At 29.9% G+C, this 18,780-nt stretch overlaps 3 protein-coding genes across 3 annotated transcripts; 1 reads left to right on the forward strand and 2 right to left on the reverse strand.

Annotated features, from left to right (window-relative positions):
- Window positions 1-2,913: 2,913 nt before the first annotated feature.
- LOC129611037 (transmembrane protein 223) lies at window positions 2,914-4,659 on the reverse strand. The gene is made up of 3 exons (XM_055523949.1): window positions 3,602-4,659; window positions 3,394-3,550; window positions 2,914-3,338 (listed from the first exon to the last, which is right to left on the reverse strand). Exons 1-3 carry the CDS (start codon window positions 3,875-3,877, stop codon window positions 3,043-3,045), a joined length of 729 nt encoding a protein of 242 aa, XP_055379924.1. The 5' UTR covers window positions 3,878-4,659; the 3' UTR covers window positions 2,914-3,042.
- Window positions 4,660-7,394: 2,735 nt separating this feature from the next.
- Window positions 7,395-11,633, reverse strand: LOC129610816 (electron transfer flavoprotein-ubiquinone oxidoreductase, mitochondrial). The gene is made up of 6 exons (XM_055523560.1): window positions 11,341-11,633; window positions 11,116-11,220; window positions 10,939-11,051; window positions 8,625-9,196; window positions 8,203-8,561; window positions 7,395-8,147 (listed from the first exon to the last, which is right to left on the reverse strand). Exons 1-6 carry the CDS (start codon window positions 11,366-11,368, stop codon window positions 7,519-7,521), a joined length of 1,806 nt encoding a protein of 601 aa, XP_055379535.1. The 5' UTR covers window positions 11,369-11,633; the 3' UTR covers window positions 7,395-7,518.
- Window positions 11,634-11,853: 220 nt separating this feature from the next.
- LOC129611012 (39S ribosomal protein S30, mitochondrial) lies at window positions 11,854-13,689 on the forward strand. Its single transcript, XM_055523914.1, has one exon. The coding sequence runs from the start codon at window positions 11,983-11,985 to the stop codon at window positions 13,618-13,620; it is 1,638 nt and encodes a 545-aa protein (XP_055379889.1). The 5' UTR covers window positions 11,854-11,982; the 3' UTR covers window positions 13,621-13,689.
- Window positions 13,690-18,780: the final 5,091 nt, after the last annotated feature.

An 18,780-nucleotide genomic window follows, 5' to 3' on the forward strand; every position in this document is an offset into this window, starting at 1 on the left:
TCCAATTATAGGTCAGACATACCCGTGAAGTTTCTATAGAATGATTTCACAGGTTCGAGTAATTACTATACAATAACGAAAGGTGCAGGGTATAATTCAATCGGTTTATACCGACTGAAACGTTTTTACTTGTTTATTTTTTATTTTGTTTAACGGAGTTTTAGTACTAATAAATTTTTATGTTGTATAATTTTTAATATTAATGTTTAAGTCAATAATTATTTGTTATAGAGTCTAAAAAAATTTATATACATACGTGTTATTTAATTTCAATTTCTGTAAAATGTTTGAGCTAAACGTAAATAAATAAATACATAAGTAAAAACTGAATTACCAAAATTCCCTTATTATGTTATAATTATGTTTAAAACCATACTTATTTCATTTCAAAGAAATCTGATGTGATCAGCACATAACCGACCGCAATGTGTATTGTCTATTTAAGTGAAAGTGTTACAGAATATTATAAAAATGTCTATTTAATACTTCTTTCCAATTTTTAGGACATTAGTAAGCTTATAGTTAACATACCTAGAAAAATGTAAATTCGGCTCTTAGTGCAGTTTCGTTTTGTGCTACCCGAATTCTTATTTGAAACAATTTTATAAGTAACGTATAAATAACCAAAATGAGATAATTCAAATTGTTGAAATGTGTCAACCTATATTTTTTTTATTAACATTTTTGTTAGCCGACACTACTCAACTTACCTTATTGGGAAATACAAAATGAGCATGAAAAATCATACATACTTCCTCATTAACATTTGAAACCATACTGAAATATGAATTTGAATTTTTTGTTAATTTTTTCTTTCCTCCTACCTTTTTACCGACCGTATTGTGTAAACAATAGGTATAGGTTATGTGATGGCAACCAATTTTGCATATCGAGTTTTCGGTGGGAATGCACTTCTCCATAGAAGGGAAGTGTAAGTAAACTATTTTTAGCAACCTGTTGGTCCGTCGGTCTGTCGGTCTGTCGGTCTGTCGGTCTGTGTGTGTACGCGTGTATCTCAAGTTCTGCTGGACCGATTTTGATGAAATTTTATATGTAAGTTTATTTCTACCATGGCACGGATTGATCAACTTTTGGGATATATCAGGCCTCGGGAACTGCACTTTTTAGCGGGCCTGTTTTACATTTTTGAACATTTTGAAGAAAGTATTGAACCGATTTACTTGAAATTTCATATATAAGCTTTTCTCGACCGTCCGCAAAAATTCCTAACTTTTGGAAGAAATCAGGCATCAGCAACTTGACGTTTACTACGGGCCAAATATACATTTTTGCGTATATAAAGGGAAATAATTGACCGATTTCATTGAAATTTAATATTTGAATTCCTTGTATTAGAATAATGAACATATAAATTTTTTGGAAAGATCAGGGCTCGAAAACTGATTTGCGGGCCGATTTTACATTTCTCACCATCTCTACGGAACGAATTGATGGAATTTCTTGAAATTTAATATTTGAGTTCTGGTTAACTGGCGAGCATTTCAAGGAATTCGGGTAGCACAAAGCGAAACTCTACTAAGAGCCAAATTTACATTTTTCTAGGTATGTTAACTATAAACTTACTAATGTAATAAAAATTGGAAAGAAGTATTTAAAAGACAGTTTTATAATATTCTGTAACCCTTTCACTTAACTAGACAATATACAATGCGGTCGGTTATGTGCTGACCACATCAGATTTTTTTTTCTTGTAGTGTAACATTTATTGAAATCTTAAAAAATGAACGGAACCTGGAAAGTTCCACAATAGGTTTAATAACACAAAACTTTAAGAATGTAAGTACTAACAAATTAAAAAAAGATTGAATTTTAACTTTTTCTAACTAAAAATTTGAAAAAAGTTGATCTTGTGGAAGATTTCTGATGTTAAAAAGGATCCTCTATAGATCCCTTAGTACGTGTAAATTCGTCAGCTGTGAACTCTTCGTCACTTTCTCTTATGGTCTAGACCTGTACTTCTGTCAGCCGTGGGCTGTTAACAATAGGTGTAATATTTTTTTCAATTTTATTCAAGAAAGGTTCCAGAATAAACTTTGTTACTATAGTAGATTGTTACTGGAGTAGATTAACAAGTATTGTTCCCTAGCTAGAAGTTTGAAAACATTTACTTACGTCATGTAATAGATATACATCAAAGGCAAAATATTTAACTACATACATACATACATATGTTCTTTGTATGCAACATATGTATATATGAATTTAATAATATGTACATGAATTTTAGCAAGATTTATATGTATATAGGAAGAGTTTGTCACCTGATAGCAGAAATTAGATAAAACTTTACCTAATAGAAAATATTAAAACACATATGTACATAAATTATGTAAAACAGAAAGACAAATATTACATGTTCATTATTAAAACTAAAATAGCAATGCACATGTCTATTAAACCTACTTTGCTTCGAAACTCCCTAAAATAAAGGGAAATTATTTGAAGTAAAAACGACAAATTTAGCATGCATTTGATAATGATACAAAATTCTAAAACTGTTTTGACTTATTTCGCTAAATATCGGCACAAAAAATGGGAACTTTGTTCCTGTTAAAAAAAAGTCAGCTACAAATTTTAATATTGTCTTTTCCTATCTTTATGAGCCACTAGTATTGTCAATTGCCAACGTCAAAATTCTAACCAAAGCGCGTGTTTATTATTGCAATAATTATTTTAGATCTGAATTTGAAATTAATTACAATCATTATTGCACAAAATTTTAAAATGTATTTAATGTATTATTTAAACGAAAATGGGGAGAGACAATACACTCTTAAGGTAAATTGATTTTTATTCAAATAAATCAAAACGTGAAATAATAAATTTTGCAGAAGCGGACAGATACTGGATTACCTACTCAATCAGCTCACCCAGCTAGATTTTCTCCCGAAGATAAATATTCAAGGCAAAGGTTAACTATAAAAAAAAGATTTGGACTATTAATAACGCAAAGACCTGCGCCAATTTATTAACTTTTAATGTTTTATTAATACATTATACATTCAATATCCTTAAAAAATATTAGTTTAATTTTCTCTTTAAGCCTACTGTATAATCAAATAATCTTGGATTTGTGAATTCACCTCTCATATCTAATATATAAAAAAGTTTTCTATTTTTTATTTTGAGTGGTAGTTGAACTTTGGCTGATTCACGAGATGTTTCTGCAGATACGCAATTAAGAGGCACTGTCATAATTCTGTTTTCGCCGAACGGACTATAAGTAACCAAACTAATCGATTTTCCACCTTTCTTTAGCACCAAAAACCTAACAGATCGTAGAGTGAAAAGCCAAGCAGCTGTCAATACACCATATCCTAGAGCAGAAATACACTGTGTTCACTATGTTTGCATTTTAATTCAAAATTTCACCAATTAGAAAAGAAAATATTGTAAGAGCATTTCGAAACTTATTTTCCCCCAAATTAATTCTCTTATACCACACTTCTTCTTTTGCAATTGTTTCATCAACAGGAGCATCCCTCAAAGTTGTAAATGCAAAATGAGACAGATAAGTCCAAAAGAAAAACTAAATTAAAAACATCTAAAATATTTTTAATATTTCGTCCTATTATCATACTTGCGAAAGTCCGAATAGATTTATCACTTTGAAAAATTTGGGATTCTCATATTTAAATATTACAACATCCTTAACAACATTTGTATTAACATCGTACACTGGTTTTGAACAAAAATTGCATTTATTAATTTTGAGTTTATTTGCTACGCAAATTTTATGAAAATTCTGATAAACTTGGTTTAATGTGGTTTCATTTGTTGAGCGTAAAAAATTATGTCTATTTATTTGAAAAACTTTGAATATATTTCTTATACAATTATTCTGCAATTGTAACATTTTGCTTTAAAATGTCGATTAACAATAACCTATAAGCACGACAGCTAATATCCTGACTTTGACATATAAACAACTGTCTAACTATACCCATTGGTACGGAACGGCCTCATATGAAGACAAGACCTTTTAAATATGTTTTCACTTTTTGATTAACAGCTGTGAATTTTTATCTAAACTGAAATAAAAAATAACCCAGTGTAGTAAAATTTTTATATGAGATTATTTTTGGAATTTTTTTTATGAAGTGTAGCATTCTCAGCTTTAAAAACGAAGGGAATGAAAAGCCAGCAGAATGTCAGAAAGTTTAATTTAATTGGGTTAATTTTTGCAGCTGAAACGAGAAATCTTGAAATAGTAGAAATCTCGACAAACAATTATTTAGAAAATTTATCTGCTAACGAAAGGAATGAATACTCTCTGTGAAGGGCTACAAAGTACCTGAAGAAACCGATTTTCCAAATCCCTCCAATCAGAAAAGGGCAACGGTTCTTGGGCTAAAGACAACAAGGATAAAGCTGTAACGTTTGCAGTACACTTGGCGAATATCTTTAAGCCCAATAATTAAATAATTAAATCGCATAATGAAAACTGAGGAATTACTTAAAGAAAGTAGCAAAAATCATAATGCTCCAAAAACCTGTGAAGTAGCCCAATAACGTAAAGTCCTATCGTCGGATTTCCTTTCTATCAACTCTCTCCAAATTGTTTGAAAAAATGTTATTAAGAAGATTAAAACCAATCATCGATTATGCGAACATTATCCTGAGTAATCAATTTGGATTAAGGGAAAAACACTCATCGATAAAGCAGACACACACCGCATTATTGAACTCATTGAAAAATCTCTTGAAAAAAGACAGGTCTGTTCTACAACATTTCACAGGCCTTTGACAAAGTATGGCATGAGGGGCTAATTCATAAACTCAGCAAGTGTTTACCCAAACAGTATGCAGATCTCCTTACTTCATACGTAACCAACAGAGTATTTTGTATAAAAGTAGAAAATGAATATTCGGATCTAATGAACATGGAAGGGGGAGTTCTTCAGGGCAGCCTCTTGTATCCGGTCCTTTACTTGTTGTATACAAGTGACGCCAAAGCCCGAAAGTAATGTTATTTAGATATGAAACTACAGAATAATTACATTTAAAGAATAGTATCTGTTTTTGTTTATTTTTTCTCATCTTATTTTGTTGTTTTTTATGTAATTTTTTTCAAGCAAAAGTGAAATCATGTTATAAGAGTTTTTTTTATTTACTGTATACTTTTTTTAAAATATGTGTCCTTTGTACTACATATCAATAATGATACAAAAATTTCAAAATAAAGTGTTAACTTTGCCTGTTAAGGAACCTTTTACGTTTAAAAATAACTGTTAAATTAACAGTGAAGATGTTTTATTATGTATGTACAGCAATCCCTCCTATAACGTAATTTTTGGGATCGAAAAATTTTTACGTTAAGTGAAATTACATTATAGGAGGTCCAACTAAACTAATATGACTAATATGTATGTACATACATATTAGTCATATGTATGTACATACATATTAGTCATATGTATGTACATACATATTAGTCATATGTATGTACATACATATTACAAGATTATTGCATATTAAATTATTTTAAAATTACGTAAAACGAGGTAAAAATTACATTAAGTGAAAATAGGTAGGAAAAATAAAATTTACATATATCGAAATTATATAGTAAGAGGTTACGTTATAAAGGGATTGCTGTACCTACATACTTACATACATACATTGGTGTCTATAACTCTTTGACTGCGTTTTATTTACATTTTGCAAAATAATGAGGATCAAATATTTATTTAAGTACATGTTTTAAGTCATATGTATTAAATAAAAATAAGAGTAGAAAGCAAGAATGTTAGCGGAAAAGGTATGTAGCTCTTTACAAATTGTGCAACCGTGCCTAGAGGTATAAGTATATAAACATGTATACATGATGTACTATGTTTTCTTCAAATATTTGAAAAAGAAAAAGATTTTTTTTTAATTTTATCAGTTTTATTTTAAAAAACGGGTAGTATCTAAAAAATAACGCTTGTTTCATTTACAATGTGTTCAAATTACTCATAAGCATGCAATTCTATGTGCGTAATTATTGAATCGAAAAGTCTTTTTCAGTATATGAGTAAAATCAGCGGCGTCTCTGACTTGTTCGGCCATAATATGAAAAACATATTACGCAACATTGATATATGTACATACATAACTTGATAACACATTCATTCACTTTTTGTGTTATAAAAACTTTCAAACCTTTTGACTGGAGGCTTAAACGATAACTTACAAATTCGTTTTACCCAATATTACCTTTTTATCGACCGTATTGTGTAAACAATAGGTAGATTATGTGATGGCAACAAATTTTGCATATCGAGTTTTCGGTGGGAATGCACTTCTCCATAGTAGGAAAGTGTAAGTAAACTATTAAACTAAATTTAGCACCCTATCGGTCTGTCGGTCTGTGTGTGCATGCATGTATCTCAAGTTCGGCTGAAATGATTTTGATGAAATTTTAGATGTAAGTTTATTTCCACCATGGCGCGGATTGATCAACTTTTGGTATATATCAGGCCTCGAGAACTGCACTTTTTAGCAGGCCTGTTTTACATTTTTGAGCATTTTGAAGAAAATATTCAACCGTTTTACTTGAAATTTTATATATAATCTCAGCTCGACCGTCCGCGAAACCTCCTAACTTTTGGAAGAAATCAGGCGTCAGCAACTGCACGTTTACCACGGGCCAAATATACATTTTTGCGTATATAAAGAGAAATAACCAACCAATTTCATTGAAATTTAATATTTAAATTCATCGTATTAGAACAATGAACATATAAATTTTTTGGAAAGATCAGCGCTCGAAAACTGGTCTGCGGGCCGATTTTACATTTTTAACCATATCTACGAAACGAGTTGATGGAATTTCTTGGAAAATTTGATATTTAAGTTCTGGTTGTTACCGAAACTAACTGGCGAGCATTTCAGTGAATTCGGGTAGCACAAAGCGAAACTCTACCAAAAGCCAAATTTTCATTTTTCTATGTATGTTAACTATAAGCTTACTAATGTCCTAAAAATTGGAAAGAAGTATTTAACAGTATGAAGTATTTAATATTATGTAATATATTATCGAATCACAAAAATTTAAAACAAAAAACAGCCTAAGATAAGAGCAATCTCGAATGGCATATTTTGAAATAAAATAAATAAAGTAAAAAAATAAACAGACATTTTTATAATATTCTGTAACACTTTCACTTAACTAGACAATACACATTGCGGTCGGTTATGTGCAGATCACATCAGATTTTTTTTCCTTTAATCTTTCGTAAAATTTGCTAAGAGGAAAATAACTGATATAATTATTTGAGGTTCGGCAACTCGAGTAATCATTTCGAAGGAATATAATATCACCCAGAATGATATGAAAACAGTTAGAGAGTGAGTTTAAATTTAGGATATTTCTAAATAAAAAAAATGTAAAACATACAAAAATACCATACTATTTTTTCAACATTACGTAGGTATAAAATATTTTTTGAGTAAAAAATACAAAAAATGCAAGAACAAATCAATAAAACTTGGCCTATTTATAGTTATTAGATCCTACATTCCATTGTATGCAGGACCTCCGCCGCTCTCAGGAACAACCCAATTAATATTTTGCGATGGATCCTTTATATCGCAAGTTTTGCAATGAATACAATTTTGGGCATTTATATTTAATTTAACACCATTGCCATCCTCATTTGGAACAAATTCATATACTCCGGCTGGACAATATCTAGATTCTGGTCCCTCATATATTGAGTAATTTAGATCGACGGGGACGCTGTCATCTTTTAACGTTAAATGAGCAGGCTGATCAGCTTCATGATTAGTACCCGTTAACGAAACTGAAGTTAATAAATCAAACGTAAGTTTCCCATCTGGTTTTGGATATTCGATTTTTTTGAATTCACTAGCGGGTTTAAGACGCTCATTGTCTGGTTTTCCATGAGAATAAGTCCAGGGTTCGCGGCCTCCAAGAAACATTGATATCCCACTTAGCATCAAACCCCCATATAAACCAAAAGGATTATGGAATGCCGGGCGAACATTGCGTATTTTATGTAAATCTTTCCAAATGAAAGATTCCTTTACTTTATCAGGATAGGATTTTGGTTCAATTCCAGCTTTTTCTTGCGTTCTTTCATTCCATATGCTCTCTAAAATACTTTCCGCAGCCAACATTCCTATTAAAGGTTTTATCAAAAAACAATTCTAAACAATTATTATTTGTTATATTACCGCTTTTCATAGCATAATGAGACCCTTTAATTTTTGGAACATTAAGAAAACCTGCGCTGCAACCTACAAGACACCCTCCTGGGAACGTCAATTTGGGTATGCATTGGAAACCACCCTCATTGATTGCTCTCGCTCCATATGCTATTCTAGTGCCACCTTCGAAAATCTCTTTAATTTTCGGATGTGTTTTATATTTCTGAAATTCCCTATAAGGACTAATCCAAGGATTTGAATAGTCAAGTCCAACTACAAAACCTACAGCTACTAATGGTGTAGGTTCGTTTAAATGGTACAAAAATGAGCCTCCATACGTAAATTTATCCAAAGGCCATCCAATAGTATGTTTTACTAATCCAGGTCTTAAATGAAATACTTTTAAAATTTCTAAATGTCCGTATATCGCCAATTATCTTTAAACTTACACATGCTTCTCTGGATTAATTTCCCAAAGTTCCTTTAATCCAATTCCATAAGTTTGGGGTTCAGAACTCTTATGTAAACCAAATTTTGACATAATTTGTTTTGTTAAATGTCCTCGACAACCTTCAGCAAATATTGTGTTTTTTGCATGGAATTCCATTCCTCGTGCAAAAGTGTCTTTTGGAGAACCATCTTTCCCAATTCCCACATCCGCTGTTGCAATGCCTTTAACACTTCCGTCCTCATGAAATATTATTTCTGAAGCGGCTGTTCCTGGATACAACTCAACGCCTAATTCTTCAGCTTGTTCTCCCAGCCATTTTACTAAATGACCAAGACGAACTATATAATTTCCGTGATTATCCATAGGCCATCCTTTGAAAATTGGTAATGATATCGCGCTGTTGGTAGTTAGAAATTGAAATTGATCTTTTTTAACGGGGGTGTTAATAGGAGCACCTTTTTCTTTCCAGTCCGGTATTAACTCGTTAATAGAACGAGGATCAATAACTGCACCGGATAATATGTGACCCCCAACTTCAGAAGCTTTTTCAATCACGCATACTCGAATTTCCTGAGAAATAGACCTTAATTGTTGAAAATATTTACGATAATATACATACATTAATTCTTATCTTTTATTTAGAATTATAATTTTAATACTTTTGGGAAATAAATAAAGCAATAAAAAAATTTGTATTAGAAAGTAAAACTTTTCAAAATACATACATACAAAACATAATTATACCCAAATATTGAAGTACGAGAAAGTTACTTAGGATATTTATACAATTAAAAAAAATAATATATGTATTTCTAAGGAATTTAGATTAGCAAGAAATCTACACCCTCATATCAGTGTAAGTAAATTAAGAAGCAAAGAAATAGAGAACAAATTGCAATTCTTTTGTGACATACATATGTACATAGCGTGCTAAAGTCTACGGTACCTCGAAAGCAATCTGATAGATTGAGACCGGACGATGAAAAAATAATTGGAAACATTTTAATTTGGTGAAACAAGTTTTAATTTACATAAAATTCGCCTTCCAGCGATGTCGAAGCGGTTTATGACTGTTTTTGAATGCTAAATATCTGAATCACAATTCACATGTCTAAGAAACAAAAATTTGATTTCACATCGTTCATTTTAATGTCACATCAACCCTTTTTTTAAATATTATAAATATGCACGAATATCGAGGCAGCATATTATAATATACCAGGCAACTGTTGCTAAACTTAGATATTGGCCTGATAACGAACTTTAAACAACAAAACTGGTCTAAGATTTCTTACATTATACCTGATTTGAGATTTCTTGTAAGAGAAACTGTTCCTAACGAAGGAGGCGTGATAAACTTCGACACAAGGTGCTGAATGAACACTATATCTTTAGTTGCCCTAATCACCTGCAAGAACTTCAAGTCGATCTGTAGCAACCTAGTCTCATATTATGACAATCTACAGAAAAGAAATCAACCTACAATTCTGATAGAATAATTCGTTGAGGCATAGTATCGAAAGCCTTGCTAACATTATTAAAACCCTGGCCTGATAAATCCCTTCTACAATGTCAATGACATTTAAGACTAACCCCATTCATTACGTAACACTAGATCCACTTCTGTGAAACTATGTACAAAGAATGACTAAATGAATACAAGAGACCTGCAAGTGTCCACCCGAAAAACCCTCAAATACCTTAAAAATACCAGACATCTTAAAAATAAAAGGCATAACTTTCTTAAGAACATTCACAATAGGAGATCCCTTTCAAGCTGAAGAAAACTCTTCAGATTGTAATGATAGGCTAAATTAAAAAATAAGACGACCCACAAGGCTACCAACACACCTTAAAATACTATTCCACTAGACCCATCAGCTCTAGATATCAAAGGAGAATAAAGCAGGAGACATTTGTCTCCAAATGTTTGCCAAGTTTTTACCACTTGAAAAGTAGAGATTAAAAAGTACAAGAAGATTGCTGGAATTTCTACCCAAAAACTGAAGTAAAAAAAGGTAAGCATCGAAAACTTGGCCAAGTTAAAAAAATTTCTAGTATACGTCAAGTAGAATTCTTAGAGTTCTCAAGTCCCCGCGAATCGGTAGTGCGTCAAATGAGCCAAGACATGTGAACTCTATTCTTCACAGGCACAGAAGCACGCAAGAAATCAAGCACTTACATATAAAAGTTATGAACTCGAACCTCATGTCCGCAATACCTAAGACAAAACTTACCGAACAAAATATATACAAATACCATAATATACTAGATACATTTACATACTAAAAGAGCAAAACTATTTAACATACTTTTCCCTTTTCGGAAGCAATTTGTTTTGCTCTAATGGCAGCAGATAATCCAGCAGGGCCACCTCCGACAATAACTATATCAACTTCATCTGCATATCGTTCCATGTCAATGTCTACAATTTATATTCAAAAAAATTCAACATATTTACGATACATCCGTATTATATCAAAAAAAACCTTTCCATCTTTCATCCTTGTCTCTAGGAAAAATTGTATAATGAGTAGTAATTTTTGGATGGTTCGCATAATTTCTTTTTGCCGCACAGCTCCATAACCGCCAAGCTAAAAATAATGTTTTAACATTTACTTTAATATGATCTTGACTGAGGCCGGCAATATTGTTCAAAATTAATTTCAGTTACATAAGTGAATTGATATCATATAAGTATGTAAGCAATTTACCTCTAGTTAAAGTTGATTTAGAAAGCATCACTGTAATTCTTCCTATCTAAATCTTTACCAAATAGTAGCAAAAGAGGTAGGTATAGTTTTTTTCATAAATCTAATTCTCAAAATTTATTGAACTTTGGACTTTATTTTTATTATAATGTTTGCATTTTCTACAAAATTTTAATACATATTTACGTCAGCATCCACGTATTTTAATTCTTTAGGATTTACTGTTAAAGGATCTATATGTATAATTTGTATGCAATATTAAAAAATAATATATGTTTGATGCATAAAATAAATATTTATATATTTGAATGAAATGATACTGATTGTGACAGCTAGCAGTTCACAATATAAAATTAAAAATCTAAGCTTCTTAATATATGCATATATGTATATTTACGGTCAAATTCAAAGATAAATTTGATGAAACGGCATCACTGTGCTGAATTCGCTTGAAGTTTATCAGCTGCTCGCAAGTACATTATCAGCTGTTTAAAAAATACGAAAGTGACAAAACCATTTACTAAACACTAAACAGGAGTAGATTTTTTTTTTTAAATTTTGGGAGGTTATGAGTTTCACTTTCCCAATTAAAATTATTTTTTTTTAACCTTTTATTAAGTTTTCTTTAAATTAAGAAAGGAAATTATGCTGAGTCGAATAAGATACTGCAATGTAACCAATTTGTCAAGAAAGTTTTATGGCACTTTAGAGTTAAAAACCAATCAGGATGAAATTTTTTCCGCTAAAAACTCGCCACCAAAACAAGTTGAGCTGCCGTCTTCATGCCTCCTGGATGAAGTTATCAAAGAAAGTAATGAAAAAAATAGAAAGAAAACTTGGAAAGATATTCTTAGAAATATTCAAACAGTTGAAGAAAAAATAATAAAAATCAACATGCCAAAATATTATGGTTATGCCACTGTTAAATTGGAAGATTCAAGGACACCTTATAACGCATTAAATATGGTGAAACACTACACAAATACAAGTTTCGAAGAGGTTGATAATCTACCGGAGTTTTATAATCAATTTGTGGTCGATGATGTATGTAAACAGATTACTTCTGAAATAGTGGATTCTATTGAATTTTCAAATGAATATTTCAAATTTCAAAGTAAAAAAAAAAGTTCTAAACAAACGCTAGATGAAGTAACAGTGCAGCAAATAAATCAGTGCCTTTTGAAGCATTTGTCGAAAAATTTTCAACATTTATCGGAATTAGAAATTGATATTCGACCACGACATGAGGCTTTTTGGTGGACCGGTGGTATTCAACCGACCAAAAATATACGGAAATCATTAGAAGGTCGGGAGTACACCAAATTAAAAGCAAACCAGCCAACATTTAGAGCAATACAATACACGGGAAAACCTTTCCTTTCTCTTCGCCATAGTTTGTCATTAAAACCATTTACCGAAGTTTCAAACATAAATAATGCGAACATTGATTCACTGATACCAATATACGAATATGATCCCAGAACTCTCGGCTACTCTATTGAATATAGACACGGCACGATTATACCAGGATATTGGCCAGGAAATGTAAATGAATTTGGATTTTTAAATTATCAACATCGAAATAACTCAATCGAAATTAATAAATTAATACCTTTAACAGCAGAAATTTTGCGAGAAGCTATGCACATAAAAGGTATTCAATCAAGTTTTGCATGGCTTTTCGCGCAAGCTTGTTATCAAGGGTTTTCTAATTTTGAGGATGTTACTTTCCCATTTGTAACACAAACCGTAGTAACGAATGGCCAATTATGGTCGTTTTATGGTTATCAATTAAATACGACTTTACCACGACATGATAATTTTATTAACAATGAAAAAATTAATAGGTGCTGGGGAACAAAAGAAATGAAATTGTATGAGCATCTTGATGAAAACGGTAAATGTATTGGTTTTAATGAAGAAGTTTTAAAAACTTTAATCAAGTTATATGCGAATCAACCTACAATCAAACAAAGTAAAAAAATTCAAAGAATTAGCGACATTAAAGAGGAAGAACGCAGAGAGTTTTTAGAAAAGATATATAAACACTTAATGTCTAATAGACCAAGAAATCGCCTTGTTCCTGAAATTTACATGTGGGAAAAGATATACAAAATTGATCATAAAACTAGGCCTTTGGAATCCAAAAGGAGATTCTTTGAGCTAGGAGTCAATCCATTTAAGAGACAATTAGATCATCATAAGCCGGTATATATTCCTAGAGATTTAAGACCCGATGGCTATAAAAGTAGAAAGAGATGGGCCAAAACGTATTATCCTTAAGAAAAATGTTGAAATAAACTTAAATTTTTTTAAATGTTTAATAAAAATTAACAAATTCATAGTTAAAAATATTTCATTTTATTACAGAATTTTAATAAATGATTGCCTTTTGTTTTGAGTCAAATTGTAGACGAACTTTTGGTTGACGGTCAACGCCAACAGTCACATCCCGCAAAAATATTCAGGCAATTAAAATAAAACGGCTGAATCATATTTTTGCGGGTGTCAAGTGACCGTCAGCCCAACCGAATAGACTAACAAATAAAAATACTATGTTAAACAGCCTTAATACAGTTAGCAATAAGTTATTAGATATTTTAAAATTAGTTTAGGTAGATAAGTGCTTCTTAATATTATTGAAAGTTGCAACCAAAGTATATCTACTAATAAATAATTCGACTCGTTCCATTCCGTTAGTTTTCATTTGGATCTTGCTTCCAAATTCTTAAAATATTCCATTTTTTTTTTAGAAATAGATAAAGTTGTGTAGGCCAGAAAGAAACAAAATATTGTAAACAATCGAGTGTATCAAAAACATTGAACTAAAATAAAATTAAGTTAAGTAAAAATTTTGTTATTTTTATTTTGATAATAACAAAATTTATTTTTCATTTTACAAAATTTAGGTAAAAAATTCGAATGTATGAAGTCAAAAGAGTTTGAAATTTCATTTATTTTTCCCTATATAAAGTATAGGAAAAAATATTAAGAATTTTGAAAGCGGGAGTTTTATTTTTGTAACTTATTCCAGTACAATTTGGCAAAAAAGGTATATTCATATTATAAAAGCGAAGCGGAAAAAAAGTGTTTAAAAAAAATTATTATAATTTATATGAAAAATAATAAAAATAAATTTTAAAAAGACGTATAATATTAAAAAAAATTTTAAGAAGTTGTGAAAAAAAAAATTTTTTATAATATTGGGTAAACATTATTTGAAGTGTTTGGGATGTAATATTGTGTGTGAGGCAAAAAAGCCGACATGAAAATTTCATTTGTTGCCAAGAGATGTGGAGAGGTTTGTTCTTTTAAACGACAGTATTTTCAATTTGTAATTTACATGCACCAATTCAAATTTTGTGTATGCTTACAGTATCTTGGAATTCTCTTTTTGGAAAAGAAATCTGGTTGAGAAAATTAAACAGATGCGATTTAATTGGCAAAAGTCTTTCACGTGACTATCGTGTATGTGGAATACATTTTACAAGGAAAACATTGGGTAAAACTGGGAGGATATTAAAAGATTCAATTGCTATCGAAGTGGTAAAAGAAAATACTTTATTTAAAGATAAAATTAACGACAACATCTTGATTGGTGTAACAGGTGCTATGCTTAAGTAAAAATACTTACAAAGCATTAAGTTCATTATAATATTTATGTTATAAATTGCAGACCCAGCTTAAAATTTAAATACTGAAGACACTGAAAATTTGTTTGAAGAAGTTTCGTGCCTTTCATCAGAGAATTTCACAGGTAAAATTTTTAAATATAATATTTTCGAGATATAAAAACCAAATAATAGCTAAATTTTTCAAAGCAATTATGATGCAAACGAAGTTTAACGTAAAACATATTTTACAGGTACACAAAACTATACTCAAAAAGATACATACATCGAATATTTTAACGGAAAGAACAAAAGGTACGTTTAAAAATTTTAATCATAATTACTTTAAATTATATAATATAAGATAAACTAATATATTTTTATTTTTTCACAGATAATGAAATTATTCCCGGCGAATATTTTTTTGTTCTATCACCATTAAGGACAAATCAAAGTTGCCAAGTAAATTTTACTGATCAGAATCTATATGCAAAACTTCAGCAATTAGAACAGGAAAATGAGAATTTAAAAAAGAAAATTAAAAAATTTAAAGAAATCAAGAAAAATAGTGATTAATTTTATGTAAAAAAAACTTCGCAATATTTTACCAGAAGGTCTAGCCTGTGTAGTAAAAAGCCATATTAGGAACACATTAAAAAAAGGAAAGGATGGAGACACTCCGCTGATTTAAAAAAACTCTGTTTGACTATACATTTTATATCTCCAATTGCATATAGATTTCTTTCAAAACAAATGAATTTACCGGTTCAACATTGCGCAAATATATCAAACATTGGCCTTCTGAACCAGGCATGCATGCATCACTTTTTAACGCACTGAATCTTAAAATCCAATGTTTACATGAAATGGCTAAAAAATTGCGTGATTTGTTTAGATGAAATATCTCTGAAAACATACCTACAATACGACAGATTAAGCGGACAAATCATTGATTTAGAAGATAATGGCGAGCAAAAAATAAGCGGACAAATCATTGATTTAGAAGATAATGGCGAGCAAAAAATAAGTTTCTACCACAATATGCTGTTGTTGCAATGGTAAGAGGTATCACGCATAGATATAGCCACTTCGTTGGATATGACTTTACCAATAAACTATGCACAGCCAAACATTTAAAAAGTATTATTTTTGTATGTATAAAAGAATTATTAAGAATTGGAATGAAGTCTAAATTGGTTATATCTGACCAGGGAGCAAATTTTGTCGCACTTAATAAAGTACTAGGCATATCAACATGCGCTCCATATTTTTTGGTACATGGAAATAAAATATATTACATGTACGATACTCCACACTTATTAAAATCTTTGTGGAAAAATTTTATGAAGTACGATATAAAATTTGAGAACAACAAAATGGCTAGCGTGATATAAAAATTTTATATGAAAATGACTGTAAACAACAATTTCAAATTAGCTCCTAAATTAAGTCGTGAGCATATATGTATATCCAAATACATTTCAAAAAATGAGAGTAAAATATGCCGCACAAGTAATAAGTACAACAGTTCCAAGTGGTTTATATACACTAGCCAGCAATAATGCAATTACTTCAACTGCAATTAATACCGCAAAAATAATTGAAATATTTGATAAACTGTTTGATTTATTTAATTCATCAAAATTTAATGAACCAAAAATATTTCGAAGACCTTTTTTGGATCTAAGGAGCGGTTGGAATTCTTAAAAAGCACTAAAATCATCATTTCAAATTTGGAACTCAATCAAACCACACAAAGTGCCATGATAACAGTTAAATTCTTAAAAGGTTGGCTGCAAAATATCGAGGTTTTAATCGATTTGTACAATGATTTAAAAAAAGAAAAAATTGAATTCATTTTAACCAGAAATTTAAAACAAGATGTATTAGAAAATGCATTTGGTACCTTGCGTAAACGCGGCGGAAACACAAGGCTGTTAACTTCATCTCAATTTTCATCCGCATTCAAAAAAGCATTTTCTGTTCATTATATGGAGGATATTACAACATTATCGAATTGCGAACCGACTGAATATATTGAAGTTCCCCATATAAATACTACAAATATACAACTACCAGTGACTTATAAAAACAATTACAAATTTAATGTTGAAATAGATTACCAGCACATGGACTTCGGTGAAGAAAATGCATTTCATTTTTTTGGGGGCTATTTGTTAAAGAAGCACCGAGAGTATCGCAAATGTACTTTGCCAATGAATTTTCATACTGACTACAATATTAATATGCAGTTTATAAATTTTAAAGAATATGATAATTCAGTTTTATATAAACTATCCAAGAATTTCATGGATAATTTAAAGAATTTAGAAAATACTTTTATTAAACTTTTAAATGATATTTGTACAGAAAAAAATTTAGAATGTAAAATATATGAACACGTAAAAAATAATTTCAACTATGAATGTTGTGAGAAGTCCGACAAAACATGTTTCATTAAACTGTATATTAGAATTAGAATTTACCATATAATAAAAAGTTTTAATAAAACTATAAAACAATTTGATATAAAACAAAAAATTTTTAGTGTTAAGCATTTGTAATTGATAATTATTAATAAATAAACAAATAAATTATCTTTAAATTTCTTATTTTTATTTCAATCTTAATAACTTTAGAACATATTTCCCATGAATCGGTAATAATTATATTTCATAAAGTAATCAGTATGCATACACCTTTTTTTCTTTATAAATTACTTTATTTCTATGTCACTACCTGATACTGTGCAGTGTGTATCTACTGTACCAGGTACATGCATGTGTACATTCATACATGAAATTTCAAACTCTTTTGCTTAAATTTTTACTTAAATTTTATAAAATGAAAAATAAATTTTGTTATTATCAAAATAAAAATAACAAAATTTTTACCTAACTTAATTTAATTCTATTTTAGTTCAATGTTTTTCATACACTCGATTGTTTACAATATTTTGTTTCTTTCTTGCCTACACAACTTTTATTACCATCTATTTCTAAAAAAAAAATGGAATATTTTAAGAATTTGGAAGCAAGATGCAAACGAAAACTAACGGAATGGAACGAATCGAATTTCTTATTGATATACTTTGTTTGCTACTTATTAAGAGCAAAATGTACTATTTCCATTGGAAAAACAACTCTCACGACACTAATGCGCACCTTCCAAGACTAACGACCTCTTTCAAAAATATTGCTACTTGCATACAAAGAACAATGCAACACTCATGACCTTTTTAAAAAATAAGTCCTTTATATTCTTTTTTTTATATTCTTTCCAACTCCTCTCATTTTTTCCCCTTTTTTCTTATTAAATTAGAAAATGGAATAAAAAAAATAAATCAAAGTATATCTCTCCAAAAAGTCGTTCGTTGACATCACACTAATGCGATCACTCACCAATATTTATATGCAAATAATTCCCTTATCTAAAGAATATACGCACATATCGGAAATAATAATATTTCATAAAGTGTGAAGCAGTATGCATTACCATTTTTTCTTCATAAATTGCTTTATATCTAAATCACTACCTGATACTGAAGTTTTAAACTCGTATTTATTGCTTTTTCATTTTTCAGTATTATGAAAAATAAATTTTGTTGTTATCAAAATAAATATAAAATGGTTAACTAACTTAATTTAATTTTATTTTAGTTCGATGTTTTTGATACACTCATTTGTTTACAATATTTTGTTTCTTTCTTGCCTACACAACTCTTATTACCATCTATTTTTATTTAAAAATGGAATATTTTGAGAATTTGGAAGTGGCAAGCAAAAGAAAATTAACGGAGTGGAACGAGTCGAACTACTTCTTGAGTAGATAT

The sequence above is a fragment of the Condylostylus longicornis genome, unplaced genomic scaffold (genome assembly GCF_029603195.1).
Source record: "Condylostylus longicornis isolate FDR11 unplaced genomic scaffold, ASM2960319v2 ptg000048l, whole genome shotgun sequence".
In the NCBI taxonomy this organism is placed as follows: Eukaryota; Metazoa; Arthropoda; class Insecta; order Diptera; family Dolichopodidae; genus Condylostylus; species Condylostylus longicornis.

What these genes read in the sequence shown, in the direction of transcription:
- LOC129611037 (XM_055523949.1), bottom strand. Translation starts at nt 3,877, where the DNA reads ATGTTACAATTGCAGAATAATTGTATAAGAAATATATTCAAAGTTTTT. An exon ending in ATCTATTCGGACTTTCGCAA is followed by an intron (nt 3,551 to 3,601) that starts GTATGATAATAG and finishes TTTTTAATTTAG; the next exon opens with TTTTTCTTTTGGACTTATCT. An exon ending in AATATTTTCTTTTCTAATTG is followed by an intron (nt 3,339 to 3,393) that starts GTGAAATTTTGA and finishes TTTCTGCTCTAG; the next exon opens with GATATGGTGTATTGACAGCT.
- LOC129610816 (XM_055523560.1), bottom strand. Translation starts at nt 11,368, where the DNA reads ATGCTTTCTAAATCAACTTTAACTAGAG. An exon ending in TTGCTTCCGAAAAGGGAAAA is followed by an intron (nt 9,197 to 10,938) that starts GTATGTTAAATA and finishes TCTATTTCTCAG; the next exon opens with GAAATTCGAGTATGCGTGAT. An exon ending in TCATTATGCTATGAAAAGCG is followed by an intron (nt 8,148 to 8,202) that starts GTAATATAACAA and finishes AACCTTTAATAG; the next exon opens with GAATGTTGGCTGCGGAAAGT.
- LOC129611012 (XM_055523914.1), top strand. Translation starts at nt 11,983, where the DNA reads ATGCTGAGTCGAATAAGATACTGCAATGTAACCAATTTGTCAAGAAAG.